Raw genomic sequence first — 12,815 nt, 5'->3', positions numbered from 1 at the left:
TAAAGGAAACATTGGGGCTGGAGAGATGGCTCAGTGGTTATGAGCAGTGGCTGCTCTTGCAGAAGACCTAGGTTGGATCCCCAGTGCCCACATGGCAGCTAACAACCATCTTAACTCCAGTTCTAGGGGATTTGATGCCCTCTTCTGACCTCCATGGGCATTGCAGGACATGGGTGCACTTACATGCATGCAGGCAGTACACTCATACACATAAATAAAAATAAAAGTAAAACATTAAAAAGAAAGGAAACACTGAGGTAGACAGAGTTGGAAATGCGTGGAAGACTCACTCACTTTCTTCTCCTCTTCTTTTGGATGTTCCTCTTCTTTAAGGGAATCTTTGAATTTTTCTTTGCCCTTTATTTTTCCTTTTCCTTTTCCTTGAGGAACAGACACTATAACAGGAACCACTGTGGCAGTAAGTGCTGAAGGGATATTTAACATTGTGTCCAAAAAGGGATCCTTAACCTCTATATTCAGGAAAAGGGAAAAATCGAGTAAATTGAATATTCATATTTGATATGCTTATTAAATGACATCAAAATTTGTTCAAGTTGGCAATGTTTTTTACCATGTGAAGCGTGCTTTACCAGTTGGTTATGTTTCAAGGGTAATGTAGTTGTGTTGTTAGAAAATTTGAAATGATACTTTAGTGAATTTGATAGTGAAGTCATTATTTCACATATCCTTGTTTTCTTATCTACATTGTAAACTCTAAAAACTTTTTCTTCATTTATTTGAGAAATGGAACTCATGAAAAATTCCTGAAAGTTCTAAAGATTCATAATAGTTCAAGATTAGCACTAAAATTATAAAATTAAGGACACATTAAGTAGGAACATGACAAATGGTGCAAACAAGGAACTCCAATAGAGAAGTAGATTATCTGTGGTTGAAATTATAAAGATTTTTTTTTTGATCTGGAGAAATGGCTCAGCAGTTAAGAGCTCCTACTGCTCTTCCAGAGGTCCTGAATTCCCAGCACCAATGTCAGGCAGCTCACAACCACCTGTAACTCCAGTTCCAGGGGTATGTGAGGGAACTTGCACTCATGTGCACATACCTACACACACACACACACACACACACACAGAGTCACACACAGCTGTAATTAAAAATAATGATTAAAAAAAATTTAAGTAAAAAATTTCAATCTATAGTGGACAATCTATTTCCTTCTAGATTTTAAAGACTTTTGAATTCCCGAAGGAGAGCTGATGAGAGGTGACACTGTGTGGGAAACTCCAGAAGACCCCTTTCATCTTGATGTCTGAGTTCCACCAGGTTCCTAAATGCTTCTCCCTTGACCTCTGACCTCTGAGGTCAGTTTTCTCCTCCTTTACTGACTCCTCCATGGTTTTCAGTCCCATAAATATTTCCAGATCCCAAGGTTCATTGTGGTTCCAAATCTGGCTGCTACAGTAACCATGGAATTTAAACAAATGCTCAGGTCATACCTTAACCTAAGAAAGATTGACAGGAGATGAGGCCCAGACAGTTAAATTTGCAAAGTACTACATGAGAATGTCATACACTAGGTGCTGTGCAAGTGTTAGATCTAGTGATCTCATTCACTACCGAGGTTTCACATATAATTTATGTGCTGACCCTACAAATGACACTGTGGGACCATCCTTCCTTCTTAGCTCCAGATCCAGTTTTCTGCTTTCAGACAACTCTTAGTACCAGAGACATTTCAAACTTTTCAGAGACAAGGGCATTATGATTCATGGCAATCTCAGCAAAGGAGCTTCCTGATAAGGCAGATAAATAGATCATTCTAACCCATAGGGAGTACCTAGTGATTCTGTAATATTTAAAAAAATACTCTGTGGTTACGTCCCTTTAAAATAATGGGAACTCACCAATTTCTTAATTGACTCTTGGTAAAGTGGTATACTATTTTGTGGTTTGGAAGGAAATAGCTTCCAGTTGTAGAATTTGTTTATTGAGACTGGAGTAGAGAAATCCTTCAAGATGTTCAATGAATGGCCCCTTTAAGACCAATATACCGAAGCATACCAAGTGGTTCTACAATCATGGGATTCATCAGAAGATTATTGTATAGAAATCCAAGAGGACTCCTTGGAAGATTCTGCTTTTGTTGGCACTAGCTGACAGAATTGCTTTTTATTAATTGCTACTTAATAAAGATAATTAGAATGTATATGCGTGTATAGCAATATGGTCTTATATGTGCATGTGAAAGACTGTACAACTGATAAATGGAATTTGAAAGTCAAAGCACGCATTGCTATTTGATGAAAATGAAAAATTGCATACATGAATGCACATGTGCACATATATACATATGTAAGTACCATACACCATTTATCTCCACCTTGCAGGGGAAAAAAAAACTATGAAGGGCATTAAATGATGACAGGTTTGTTTGTTGGTAAGTATGGGATGAGGATGGGCAGGGACCTCTGCTCATGGGGAAGTTCTCCTTTCTGTTCCCTTCCTTTTACCTGGCGCCATTCCATTTGATCCATAGTAACTTATTGAGAGGCAGATTCCATTTTCTAAAGTGGCAGAAAATGATCCAAACTTGCTGACAGCTTTATTCTCTATATGTGGTGTTTCTAAAAGATAAAATCAATCAAGGACATTTCCATTTTATTTAGAAGTGTAAGCGAAACTCAGTGGGAAAGCTGGGAATGGGCCCTAGCTAGTCTACCACCATCAATTTAAAAATAATTGGGTTGGCTCTTACCGTGGACTCAAGAGATGTCAGCAGGGAGGCAGAATTCCAAAGATGGAACATGAGACTCTTATTTGAAGGACTTTGGGTCCAAATGAGGAGAGGCTATAAACGGGTTAATGGCTTAGCTATTTGATGATTACTGATCTGACAGATTATTCATAGGACTTTTAAAATGAAAACCACTGGGTCAGTCTCAGTTTCCTCTCATTTTAAAGCACATTCTTAAATTCCCACATTTATAATTCCTTACATTTTAGAGTTGTTTCAAGCATAATTTAAAAACAAAATTTGCTGAAACACACGCTCTTGAGGTATATGTGAAGAATTTGCAAATTTTCCATCCTGCTGTTTTATTTCCAATTCACCATCTGCTCCATTATCATGCAACGAAGGCAGGACAGTGTTGGACTGAAATACTGTAACCCATGAAGAGATGATTTCCAGATTGGAAATTTTGAATTGTTAATAGGCAAAAAAGATAATGTTTCACAAGAATAAAAATACAATCCACAATTTGAGAGGAAATGTTTGCAGAAGACACATCTGACAAAGACTGTTGCATAAAACATACAAAGGACTCTTAAAACTCAACAGTAAGAAAACAAGCAAGCTGATTAAGAAATATGCCAAAGTTCTCTATGGACACTTAAAGACAATACGCATGTAGAAAATAAGCTTATGAAAATATGTTCAACATCACATGTTATCAGGAAAGTACAACATAAAACAATGTTTTGACAAAACTACTAGGCACCTATGAGACTGGAGAAAATTCAAAACACTGACATAAAATGCTGGTCAGAATATGGAGCAGCAAAGCTCTCCTTCAGCACTAGGGAATGAAAAATGTTGCAGATACTTTGGCGGATGACTAGAACAATATTTTTTTTTAATCATAGAACCCAACAACCATCTTTGGTATTTACCCACATTAATTGAAAATATATACTAGACAAAAACTTACCTACATATATGCATAGCACTTTCTGTAGGAAAATGGATAAATAAACTGTGGCACATCCGACAATGGAATATTACTCAATGTCAAGAAGAAATGAACTTGGGCTGGAAATATAGCTCAGTTGGGGGGGTCACTTACCTAGAACGCATGAGGCTCTAGGTTCAATCTTCAGTAACATGCACGCACGCGCACACACACACACACACAGTGGAGAAAAGAAAAAGGAATAAACTATTGTGCCATGAAAAGCCATGATGGGAATTTGAAAGAAGCCAACTAGAACGCATATTAAACAAAGTATGAATTATGGACGGTATAAATACTTGAAAATTTAAATGCTTAAGATTTAAAAAAATTCTCTTTTATTTTATGTGTATGAGTGTTTTGCCTGTGTGCATGTAATGGTACCTATGTCATGTAATGCCTGTGGAGGCCAGATGAAGGCATCAGATCCCCTGGAAATGGAGTTAGAGATGGTTATTAGCCTCCATGTGGGTGCTGGGAACCAAACCTTGATCCTCTGCAAGCTCAGTCAGTGCTCTTAACCATTGAGCCATGTCTCCAGCCCAGCATAAGATTTTTTAAAAATCATTTTCTTGAATTTAAAAACATCTTTCCCTAACCAAATGATTCAATATTTAATGGACTGAAGGGGAGGATGCTCATGTCTGATTCAACTCTGTTTCTTGGAAATTCAAGTGAATATATCCATCTAGAAACCCAGAGAAACCATTTAAACAGAAGAACGTTGTGAAAGACACAAGAGTTTTGCAGGCAAAAATATTTACAGACTGCATCACAAAAAGAAACAAGGAACAATTGGGGATCAAAACATTAAACCAAGATTAGAGCCTCCTTAGGTTCTAGCCCAACTGTCATAAGACAGTGATCATTAAGTACCAGTAATACACAGAAAAGGATGACAGTCCAAGCCCCAGGAATCAAAAAAGGCCACACTGAGGATGCGCAGAGAGATGCAGACCATGAGCAGGATGTTCCCATTGGAGGGAAGGAGGCAACAAGACTAAAGAAGCCACAACGGGAACCTTTAACGGGGGCGCCTTTAATGGAGGCAGGCAGCAGCGCTGCGGGCTTGGCCGCCATTCACTCTTCCATCTTCCTCCTCTGCCAGATCAGCTGCTGCAGTTTCATCAGGTCAAAATTAATACACTTCCCCCTGCCTCTGAAAATGGTCAGACAGTGAGGACTTTTTTGTTTTATAGGCCACACACAGTCTTTATCACATATCCTTTGTTCTTTTATGTAGCAATGCTTTACAAATGTAAAAACTATTTTGAGTTCATGGTTCATAAAGAACTGGATCATGGCCACATCTGGGCTAAAGTTTGAAGACTGGAGAAAACTAAAGCTGAAATGAAGAAAGATAATTTCAGAGTGTAGTGGAGCTAAAAACTGTTATTTAATTTTGCAAGAGGACACTATTAAGATATGTATACTGATTTTGGAAGAAATCATCTAAAAGTGATCAAGTAAATTGTGACACATACGGTTATTAGTGAAACATTATTAAATAATTTAAAAAATCTTGTTTTCAAAGAATATTTAGTTGAGTAGGAAAATGCTTATGTTGATACAAGAAAGAATACACCATGAACAGTGATTATCACTGAGGTGATAGAATTATATGTAACTATTAGCTTCTTTAAATATTTCTATAGTTGATAATTTCAAATAACTTATATGCATAGTGTGTGTATGGTAAATGTATATTTGTGTGTGTGTGTGTGTGTGTGTGTGTGCGCGCGTATGCACACCTGTGCATGCACTTCTGTGTGTACATGAGGAGGCTGGGGGCTGGCATTGTTTGGTTTCCTCTATTGCTGCTCTCTACTTTATTCTTTGAGACTGGGTCTCTCACTAAGTTTGGAGCTCACTGATTGGTTAGACTGGTTGGCCAATGGGCAGTAAGGATTCTGCTGTCTCCACCTCCCAGTGCTGGATTATGAGTGTGTGTTACCGTGCCTGGGTTTTTACATGGATTCTAGAGATTAGAGCTCAGATCCTCATGCTTACATAGCTAACACTTCACCAATTTAGCCATCTCTGTAGTCCCAATGAGTATAAAAATCTCCTAAATAAGGAAAATTAATTAAAGAATGAACACATCTCCCTTTACATACATACTCATGCCATTTTGGATAAGAAGCAATTTCTCCAGGTGGAGCTGCTTTGAGATGCTAAACGGTGTCACCGGGAGATTTCAGTGCTTGGTGAATGGACGCCGACACGCACTTCTTATTTCGAAGCAAGTAATTATGCTCATGGCCAAATTTATGATCTCGTCCCCTTCTTTTAGAAACTTAAGAAATTGGTGCTACAAAGTAAACGAAGTGACAGAGCATAGGAAGGAAACTGATTTGTAGTGAATGTTGAAGGAAGTGTAGACCTCCATAGTGAGGAGCTGAGTTAGCGTCTGTACAAGCCAAGAATAAGGCCAGAATGGGCTGCAAACTCAGGTTACTGCATGAGTTCAGCTTGTCTGTCTTGACTCTTCCAGAGGAAGATTTGAACACGAGCTCCTGCCCAGCTGCAGTAGAATCAAGCAGGCAGCCAATTACAGGTAAGCTACGTATATGATGGATATGCACAGAGCGTTAGGGAAAACGAATGCCCTCAGAGCCGCCACACTTCTCAGGCAGTGCTGGTACCACCTGCTTGTACCCTTCTATCAAATGGCTTTGGCTCGATACCTACTCACTAGCTTGCACTCCTGCAAAGATGACGATGCTTACTTGTTTCAATATTTTCTTTAACTTTGTCGTCATCTTCTACTTTTTCTTCTGCTTCCTCTTTTTCCTCTTCCTTTTGCTCTTTCACAATTTCCTTCGGGTCTCTTAAGTGAATTATGAAAATGTGCTTGTCTTTTTTCACTTTTACTTTGATAAATGTTGAGCCTAAGAAAAAAACCATGGGATAGAAGGAGGACTGACTTAGGGTGCCACACAAGTGCCTTCACAAGATGCTCACATAATGCAACACAGAATTTAGACTAGGAAGTGGAAGGGCCTGGGTCTACTGACACTATAAAAGAATGTCTAAAGGAGGATGGATAGATATTTGCAGGTCTTCTTGTCACATTTCAAGGCAAATTATAGAAAGAACGCATTATCTAAGGTAATGCATACCTATAATCAACTCTATGATACATCATGTGAAGTAATTAACATGAAAAAATTTCACATGAATTGTATGACATGACACACACACACACACACACACACACACACACATGTATATCTGCATTCCAGGCTAACCTCAAGCTCATGATCTTCCTGCCTCAGTCTCCTGAGTACTGATGCTACTAACGTGTGCTACCACATCTGTCCTTAGAAATGTCTATGGTACTTGGGGCTGGATAGATGGCTCAGCAGTTAAGGGCACTGGCTGTACAGAGTGGTCTGCATCCTGATTCCCTATCAGCAATTTGGGCAACCTCTTCAGAGGATGGTGTGATAAGATTAGGAGGTAGGAATTGGCTAGGCAGTTAGGGTAAAAAAGGCCCCAAAGAAAAGTAACCTTTTGGCTAAAAGTCAAAATGTCCTTGGGCCTCTTAGCAACATAATCTGTTTCAAAGGCCAAAATTGGCAAAAGTATTTGGGGGCTCTTATCTAATCCCTAAAAGGTTTTAGGGTTACTCTTCAGAGGGGGAATGTTAGAGTAGCAAAAAGACCCATAAAACAAAAAGAGAGAGCACTGGCCGCTGTTGCAGAGGACCTGGATTAGATTTCCAGCACCCCATGGCAACTAATAACTGTTGGTAACTCCAGTTCCAGGGGATCCAACACCCTCTTCTGACTTCCTTGGGCATTGCACGACATGGGTGCACTTACATACATGCAGACAATACACTCATACACATAAAAAATAACAAAATATTAAAAAAGAAATGTTTATGGTACTGTAATGGCACACACACACATGAATTGTGGTGGTGTTATATAGTTATCATTATTATACTGGTTATAAGAATTTTTCTGATAACCCACTCTCCTCTCTTTGGTGTTTTGGTTCACGTTTCTCTACCTCTTTTTTAAAATAAAAATATGCCTTTTGATTTTCTTTCTTTTTAAAAAATATTTTGTTATTTTTATTTTACATGCAGAAGTGTATTGCTTGCATGTAAGCACATCCCTGATGTTCAGTGCTCAGGGAGGTCAGAAGAGGGCATTGGATCCCCTGGACCTGGAGTTACTGACAGTTGTTAGATGCCATGTGGGTGCTGGGAGTTGAACCTGGATCCTCTTCAAGAGAAGCCTGTGTTCTTAACACTGAGCCACCTCTCCAGTCCCGTGATTTTTTTTTGTTTGTTTGTTTGTTTGTTTTGTTTTGTTTTGGTCTTTTTGAGACACAGTTTCCCTATAACCCCAACAGGCTTGGAACTCACTATAGAGACTAGGCTGGCCTCAAACTCACCGAGATCCACCTGCCTCTACCTCCCAAGTGCTGGGATCAAAGGCGTGTGCCACAATGCTCGACCAGTCCCATGATTTTCAACTTTGATTGAAGTGTTTCTCAAAGGTGATAGGATTGGGAATTTGCTATGAACCATCTGAAATTTATATGAGTTGGTCACATATACAAGTTTTATTTATTTGTTTTTTTTTGAGCCAGGGCCTCACTATGTAGCCCCAGCTGGCCTGAAACTTGCTATAAAAACCATCCCAGGCTGGTCTTGATCTCACAGCAATCCCCTGGCCTCTGCCTCCCTAGTGCTGGGATTAAGGGTGTGTAGCACCACACACTGCTATACATGTAAAAATCTTAATTAGAAGCCGGGAATGGTGGCACATGTCTTTAATCCCAGCAGAGACAGAAGTAGGCAGATCTCTGTGAGATCAAGGCCAGCCTGGTCTACACAGAGAGTTCCAGGCCAGCCTTTCTCAAAAAGACAAAAAAAAAGTCTTAATAAGAGCTGAAATATCATCAGCAAGTTCCCAAGTGCTGTGTTCCAGAGTTCCATGCAGGACCATGCCATAAACTCAAAGTATATGTTTGTTTCTGACATAACAGTATGCATTGAAATTAATATTATTAATTATCTATTTGCTTATTATAGTTGCTAATACACTGCTCATCAATAACATAGAAGAATTTAAATGTTTCTAACATTTGAAATGGTCCTAACAATGTGTCTAAGCAAACTCTAGGATGGTCTGTGCCCTTGCTGGATCAATCGTGGTAGAAGAACATGAACTCTGAAAATGCAAAGTGTAGTACAGTTGTGAGTACAGTGGGTCTTCACCCCCCACACTCAGAAGCACAAGGCCAGTGATGAGCTGTGTATTCATATCTTACATGCTGCTAACCAGCTCTTTCAAAATGTACCTTTTTCAAATGTTGTCTTTTCTACTTCAATCTGCCCTCCATCAGAAGGATACAGATAACAATTTGTCCCTGAGATTTGGACGGGTGTATCACCCATATTGTATCCTCGAAACTAGAAGAGAACACATCATGATTAGTTGTAGAAGTGCAATTGGAAAAAAATCAACTTACTAGTATTAGCAGGCTATAGTCTCCATAAACTTTTTTTGTAAGAAAATTATGTCTGTTACTTTGTAGGCTCAGTTATTTTTAATTTGCTTTCTTCATTCTTAGAGATAGAGTCTGACTCTGTAGGGTAGGCTGACCTCAAACTCATCATCATCCTGCCTCAGTCTCCAGAATGCTGGGATTATGGGTGTGTTCACTGACTGTGCCCAGTCTATTTAGAAACCTCTAAGGTATTATTATAATTGTCAGAATTATATTACATTATATAAAATATATTATTTTATTGGTCTATGACTGGGGAAGGAGAAACGCCTCAGTGGTTGCTCTCGCACAGGACCCAAGTTTGGCGTCCAGCAAACCCACATGGTCTGAAGGTGGGCAACTTATAAGTGCCTGAAACTCCAGTTTCAGGGGATCTGACACCATCTTCAGGCCTTTGTGGCACCAAAAACTCATGTGCACATATAGACATGTGTACACACATATACATACTTAAAAATAAAAAAAACTGAATCTTTATAAAATGTGTATGACTTTAAACTTCTCTGGAGCACCCTTCTAACCTAGTCCAAATAAAATCATGCTCTATCAGCAAAGCAGTGTGAGGGGAAATCAAGTTCTCATCCACTGGCTAAGTCCCGTTTTAATGTGAAGTGATAAAGAAATAGTGATAAACATTTGACACTTTAGGAGGTCATGTGTCAAGGACAGTAAACAGAAGCAAACATTGCTACATGAGGGCTGCAGTTTATTCAGAGGAGTACTAATGCATCAGAGCAACTAGATCAGAGCAATAGCTGCAAAGAACGGAACAGAACAGGTCTCTCCATTTTCTCTTCACAGGGTTTTTCTCAGAAAGATGCACCCAAGGAGAGGTGGCCAGGAGAGGGCTTTACACAAACTCGTAAGCCAGAAGCATGGCTGGCCACGTGGAAGCACCTATGTCTACTCAGCGGATCCTGTCCTCAGATGCAGCCAGCCTTTGTGTTGGCCTAGCACAGCTGCTCCCTTGCATGTATTAATACTAGAGATGTGGAGTTTTGGCGTCTCATTTCCAATTTTATCGCCCCTAGTAATCTAGATGGGAAAACCTTGGCCTGCGGGTGTTCCCATGTTGGTGTCAAATTAGGAGGAAGATTGTGGATTCTAGATGGTAGAAGCTGGAATTCAAGTTTAGCCCGTGGATAACCCAAGAAACCTTGTTTTCCCCAGGCATTAGAAGCTGGATTGTACCGGGTACGCTGTCTCTGGCTCTGGCTGCAGCGGGCACTCCTCTGTTACTTCTGGCAAATATACTTGATCTTCCCTGGCTTTCTCCTTGGAAGAAGACGTTTTCTTCAACGACGTACTCTCATCTTTCTCCTTGCCTTTCTTTTTGCCCAAGTCTTTCCCCTTCTTCTCTGCCTTCTTCTCTTCCTTTAAGCGTTCCTCTTCAGCCAATCGCTCCTGTTCTTCTTTCCATGCCTATAAGTACATAAAGCAGTTTAACAGACCTTTTGAAACAAATTAAACATGAGCTTCATTCAGGTTAATTTTGGAAGATGGTTAACATTTTTCTAAGTGTTATCTGTGACTTTTTTTTTAATTTAAAAAATATTTTACTTGTTATTTTTATTTTATGTGTATTAGTGTATTGCCTGCATGTTTGTAAGTGCACCAGTGTCATGCAATGCCTGCAGAGGACAGAAGAGGCTGTTGGATCCCCTGGAACCGGAGTTATGGACAGTCGTTAGCTGCCACGTGGGTGCTGGGATTTGAACCTGGGTCTTCTGCAAGGACAGTCAGTGTTCTTAACTGCTGAGCCATCTCTCCAGCTCCCATCTGTGACATTTTGAAACACCGAAGTAAGAGCCTCACAGTTAGCTTTGATTTGTCCTTTCGCCTACATTCTGTGTGCTGTCTCCAGCCACCTCCTCTGAGTCCTCGCTGCCTTTCAGCTTCTTCCTCCTCCCTCTGCTGTGATTTTCATTGTCCAGATTCTTATTACTGTACCAGGGCCATTGCAGCCATCTCTCAGGTGGTCTCTCTCCTTTCCTTCATAAAGGCAATCCTCAATTTATATCCTAAATATGTTTGGCCAGCAGTATGGTAGACGAGTTGCTCAGAGACACACTACTAGCTCAAAATTCCCATTTCAAAACGGATAGGCAAAATATTTTTATTCTTAAAAAGTTATGGGTTTCCAGACATGCTGGAATACCTGTAATTCTATCCTGGGAAGGTTGAGGGAGGCCAAAGACAGTATAGGCTGTATTAAAGCTCTATCTCAAAAAATTATGAGTTGATATTAATTCACTACTGAAAATCATGAAACAGGAGGAAATGGGCTGCTTTGAGTAAAATAAAAACTGAAAGTATTATCTGCAAAGACTGCAGATAAGGAAATTATGAAATAAGTTATAAAACAAGTTTCTAGTATGCTTCAATAAACCTGAATTATCAAAAGTCTAAGCAAGAAAGAAGAGAGTATAAAAACGATAAGGCAAGCTTGACAGTCCTTTGGAATTGGAGCAGAGCTCAAAAAGGCAGTATTTGAACAGATAATGGCTGAGACATTTCTGGAGTTGGTGAAAGACATTACTCCAAGCATTCAGGACTGTCAATAATCCATAAAAGAAAATAACAGTGGTGTGTTGAACCTGAATCATAATTTTTAGGAATTTTATGAGCAAGCCGCTAATCAAAGTCATCATAAAAATAAGTGATGATTGCTGGGTGTGCTGGCCACACCCCTTTTAATCCCAGCACTCTGAGGCAAAAGCAGGTAGATCTCTGTGAGTTCAAGGCCAGAGAGCTCCAGGCCAGCTGGCAGCTGGGGCTACAGGGAGACCCTGTTTAAAAAAAAAAAAAGTAAAACTAAGGATCCTGCCCTCTGCTCCTTGACTCCTGCATAGCCTGAGCACCTCCAATATCCCTGACCACACATCCTGATCTCCTTCTAGCCTTGGGCACAGGCTCACTTTTGCTCTTTGCACCCCAGATCTCTGGACAACCCTCTTAGTGCTGTGTGGCAGTGAGATCTCCAAATTGCGCTGTGCCCACCCCCTACACTGGGCCCATCTGCAGCCCCTCCCACTGCTGCAGGGCTAGGCCTCTTTGCCTTTTAGTGGGGGCCCAGGCCTTAGGAGGAAGCCTGAGAGCATCTGATCCTCATCTGACTTGGGCCTCTGCGTGAACTCCTGAGTAGCTGAACTAGAGCCATCTGGCCCCTCCAATATAAAATCAAAAGAAAGAACCTGAAGCCTAGACCAACCAGCTTTTCATATCCAATAAGAACACAACCAAGGCACATCAAGTATACAAAAACAAAAACAGAACTCAACTCAACAAAGGAAGGCTTGAGTCTCACACTAGAATCACAAATAACAAAGAAATCCACATGCCAAAATCACAATGAAAAATAATAATATGAAAAACCCAAATAATGTGTCCCTGCCAAACGCCAACAGTCCTATGGAAAAGTTCTTCAATGAGAACCCCTAGAGATAATCCAGGACACAGAATTTAAAAGAACAGTCATAAAAATGATGAAAGAATTCAAAGAAACTAAAGAACACACAAATCAAAGAACTAAAAGAAGATAGGGATAAACTTCTGACTGAATTCACAAAAGACAATATTGGAAAAAAGAAA

The 12,815-nt window shown here is 39.9% G+C and overlaps 1 protein-coding gene across 1 annotated transcript in view; it reads right to left on the bottom strand.

Annotated features, from left to right (window-relative positions):
• Positions 1 to 207: 207 nt before the first annotated feature.
• Positions 208 to 12,815, bottom strand: part of LOC103738844 (sperm-associated antigen 17) — a 155,046-nt gene continuing 142,438 nt past the window's right edge. The window contains exons 21-25 of the mRNA XM_029566386.1: positions 10,416 to 10,646; positions 9,015 to 9,126; positions 6,422 to 6,583; positions 2,472 to 2,585; positions 208 to 470 (exon numbers count right to left, since the gene is read on the bottom strand). Of these exons, the coding sequence (XP_029422246.1) occupies positions 235 to 470; positions 2,472 to 2,585; positions 6,422 to 6,583; positions 9,015 to 9,126; positions 10,416 to 10,646 (855 nt within the window). The 3' untranslated portion in view covers positions 208 to 234. The remainder of the gene's footprint in view (positions 471 to 2,471; positions 2,586 to 6,421; positions 6,584 to 9,014; positions 9,127 to 10,415; positions 10,647 to 12,815) is intronic.

The sequence above is a fragment of the Nannospalax galili genome, unplaced genomic scaffold, assembly GCF_000622305.1.
Source record: "Nannospalax galili isolate Female #2095 unplaced genomic scaffold, S.galili_v1.0 scaffold239, whole genome shotgun sequence".
Taxonomy (NCBI): Eukaryota; Metazoa; Chordata; class Mammalia; order Rodentia; family Spalacidae; genus Nannospalax; species Nannospalax galili.
The sequence above is the reverse complement of the archived record's forward strand: the minus strand, read 5'-3'. Positions and strand labels throughout refer to the sequence as shown.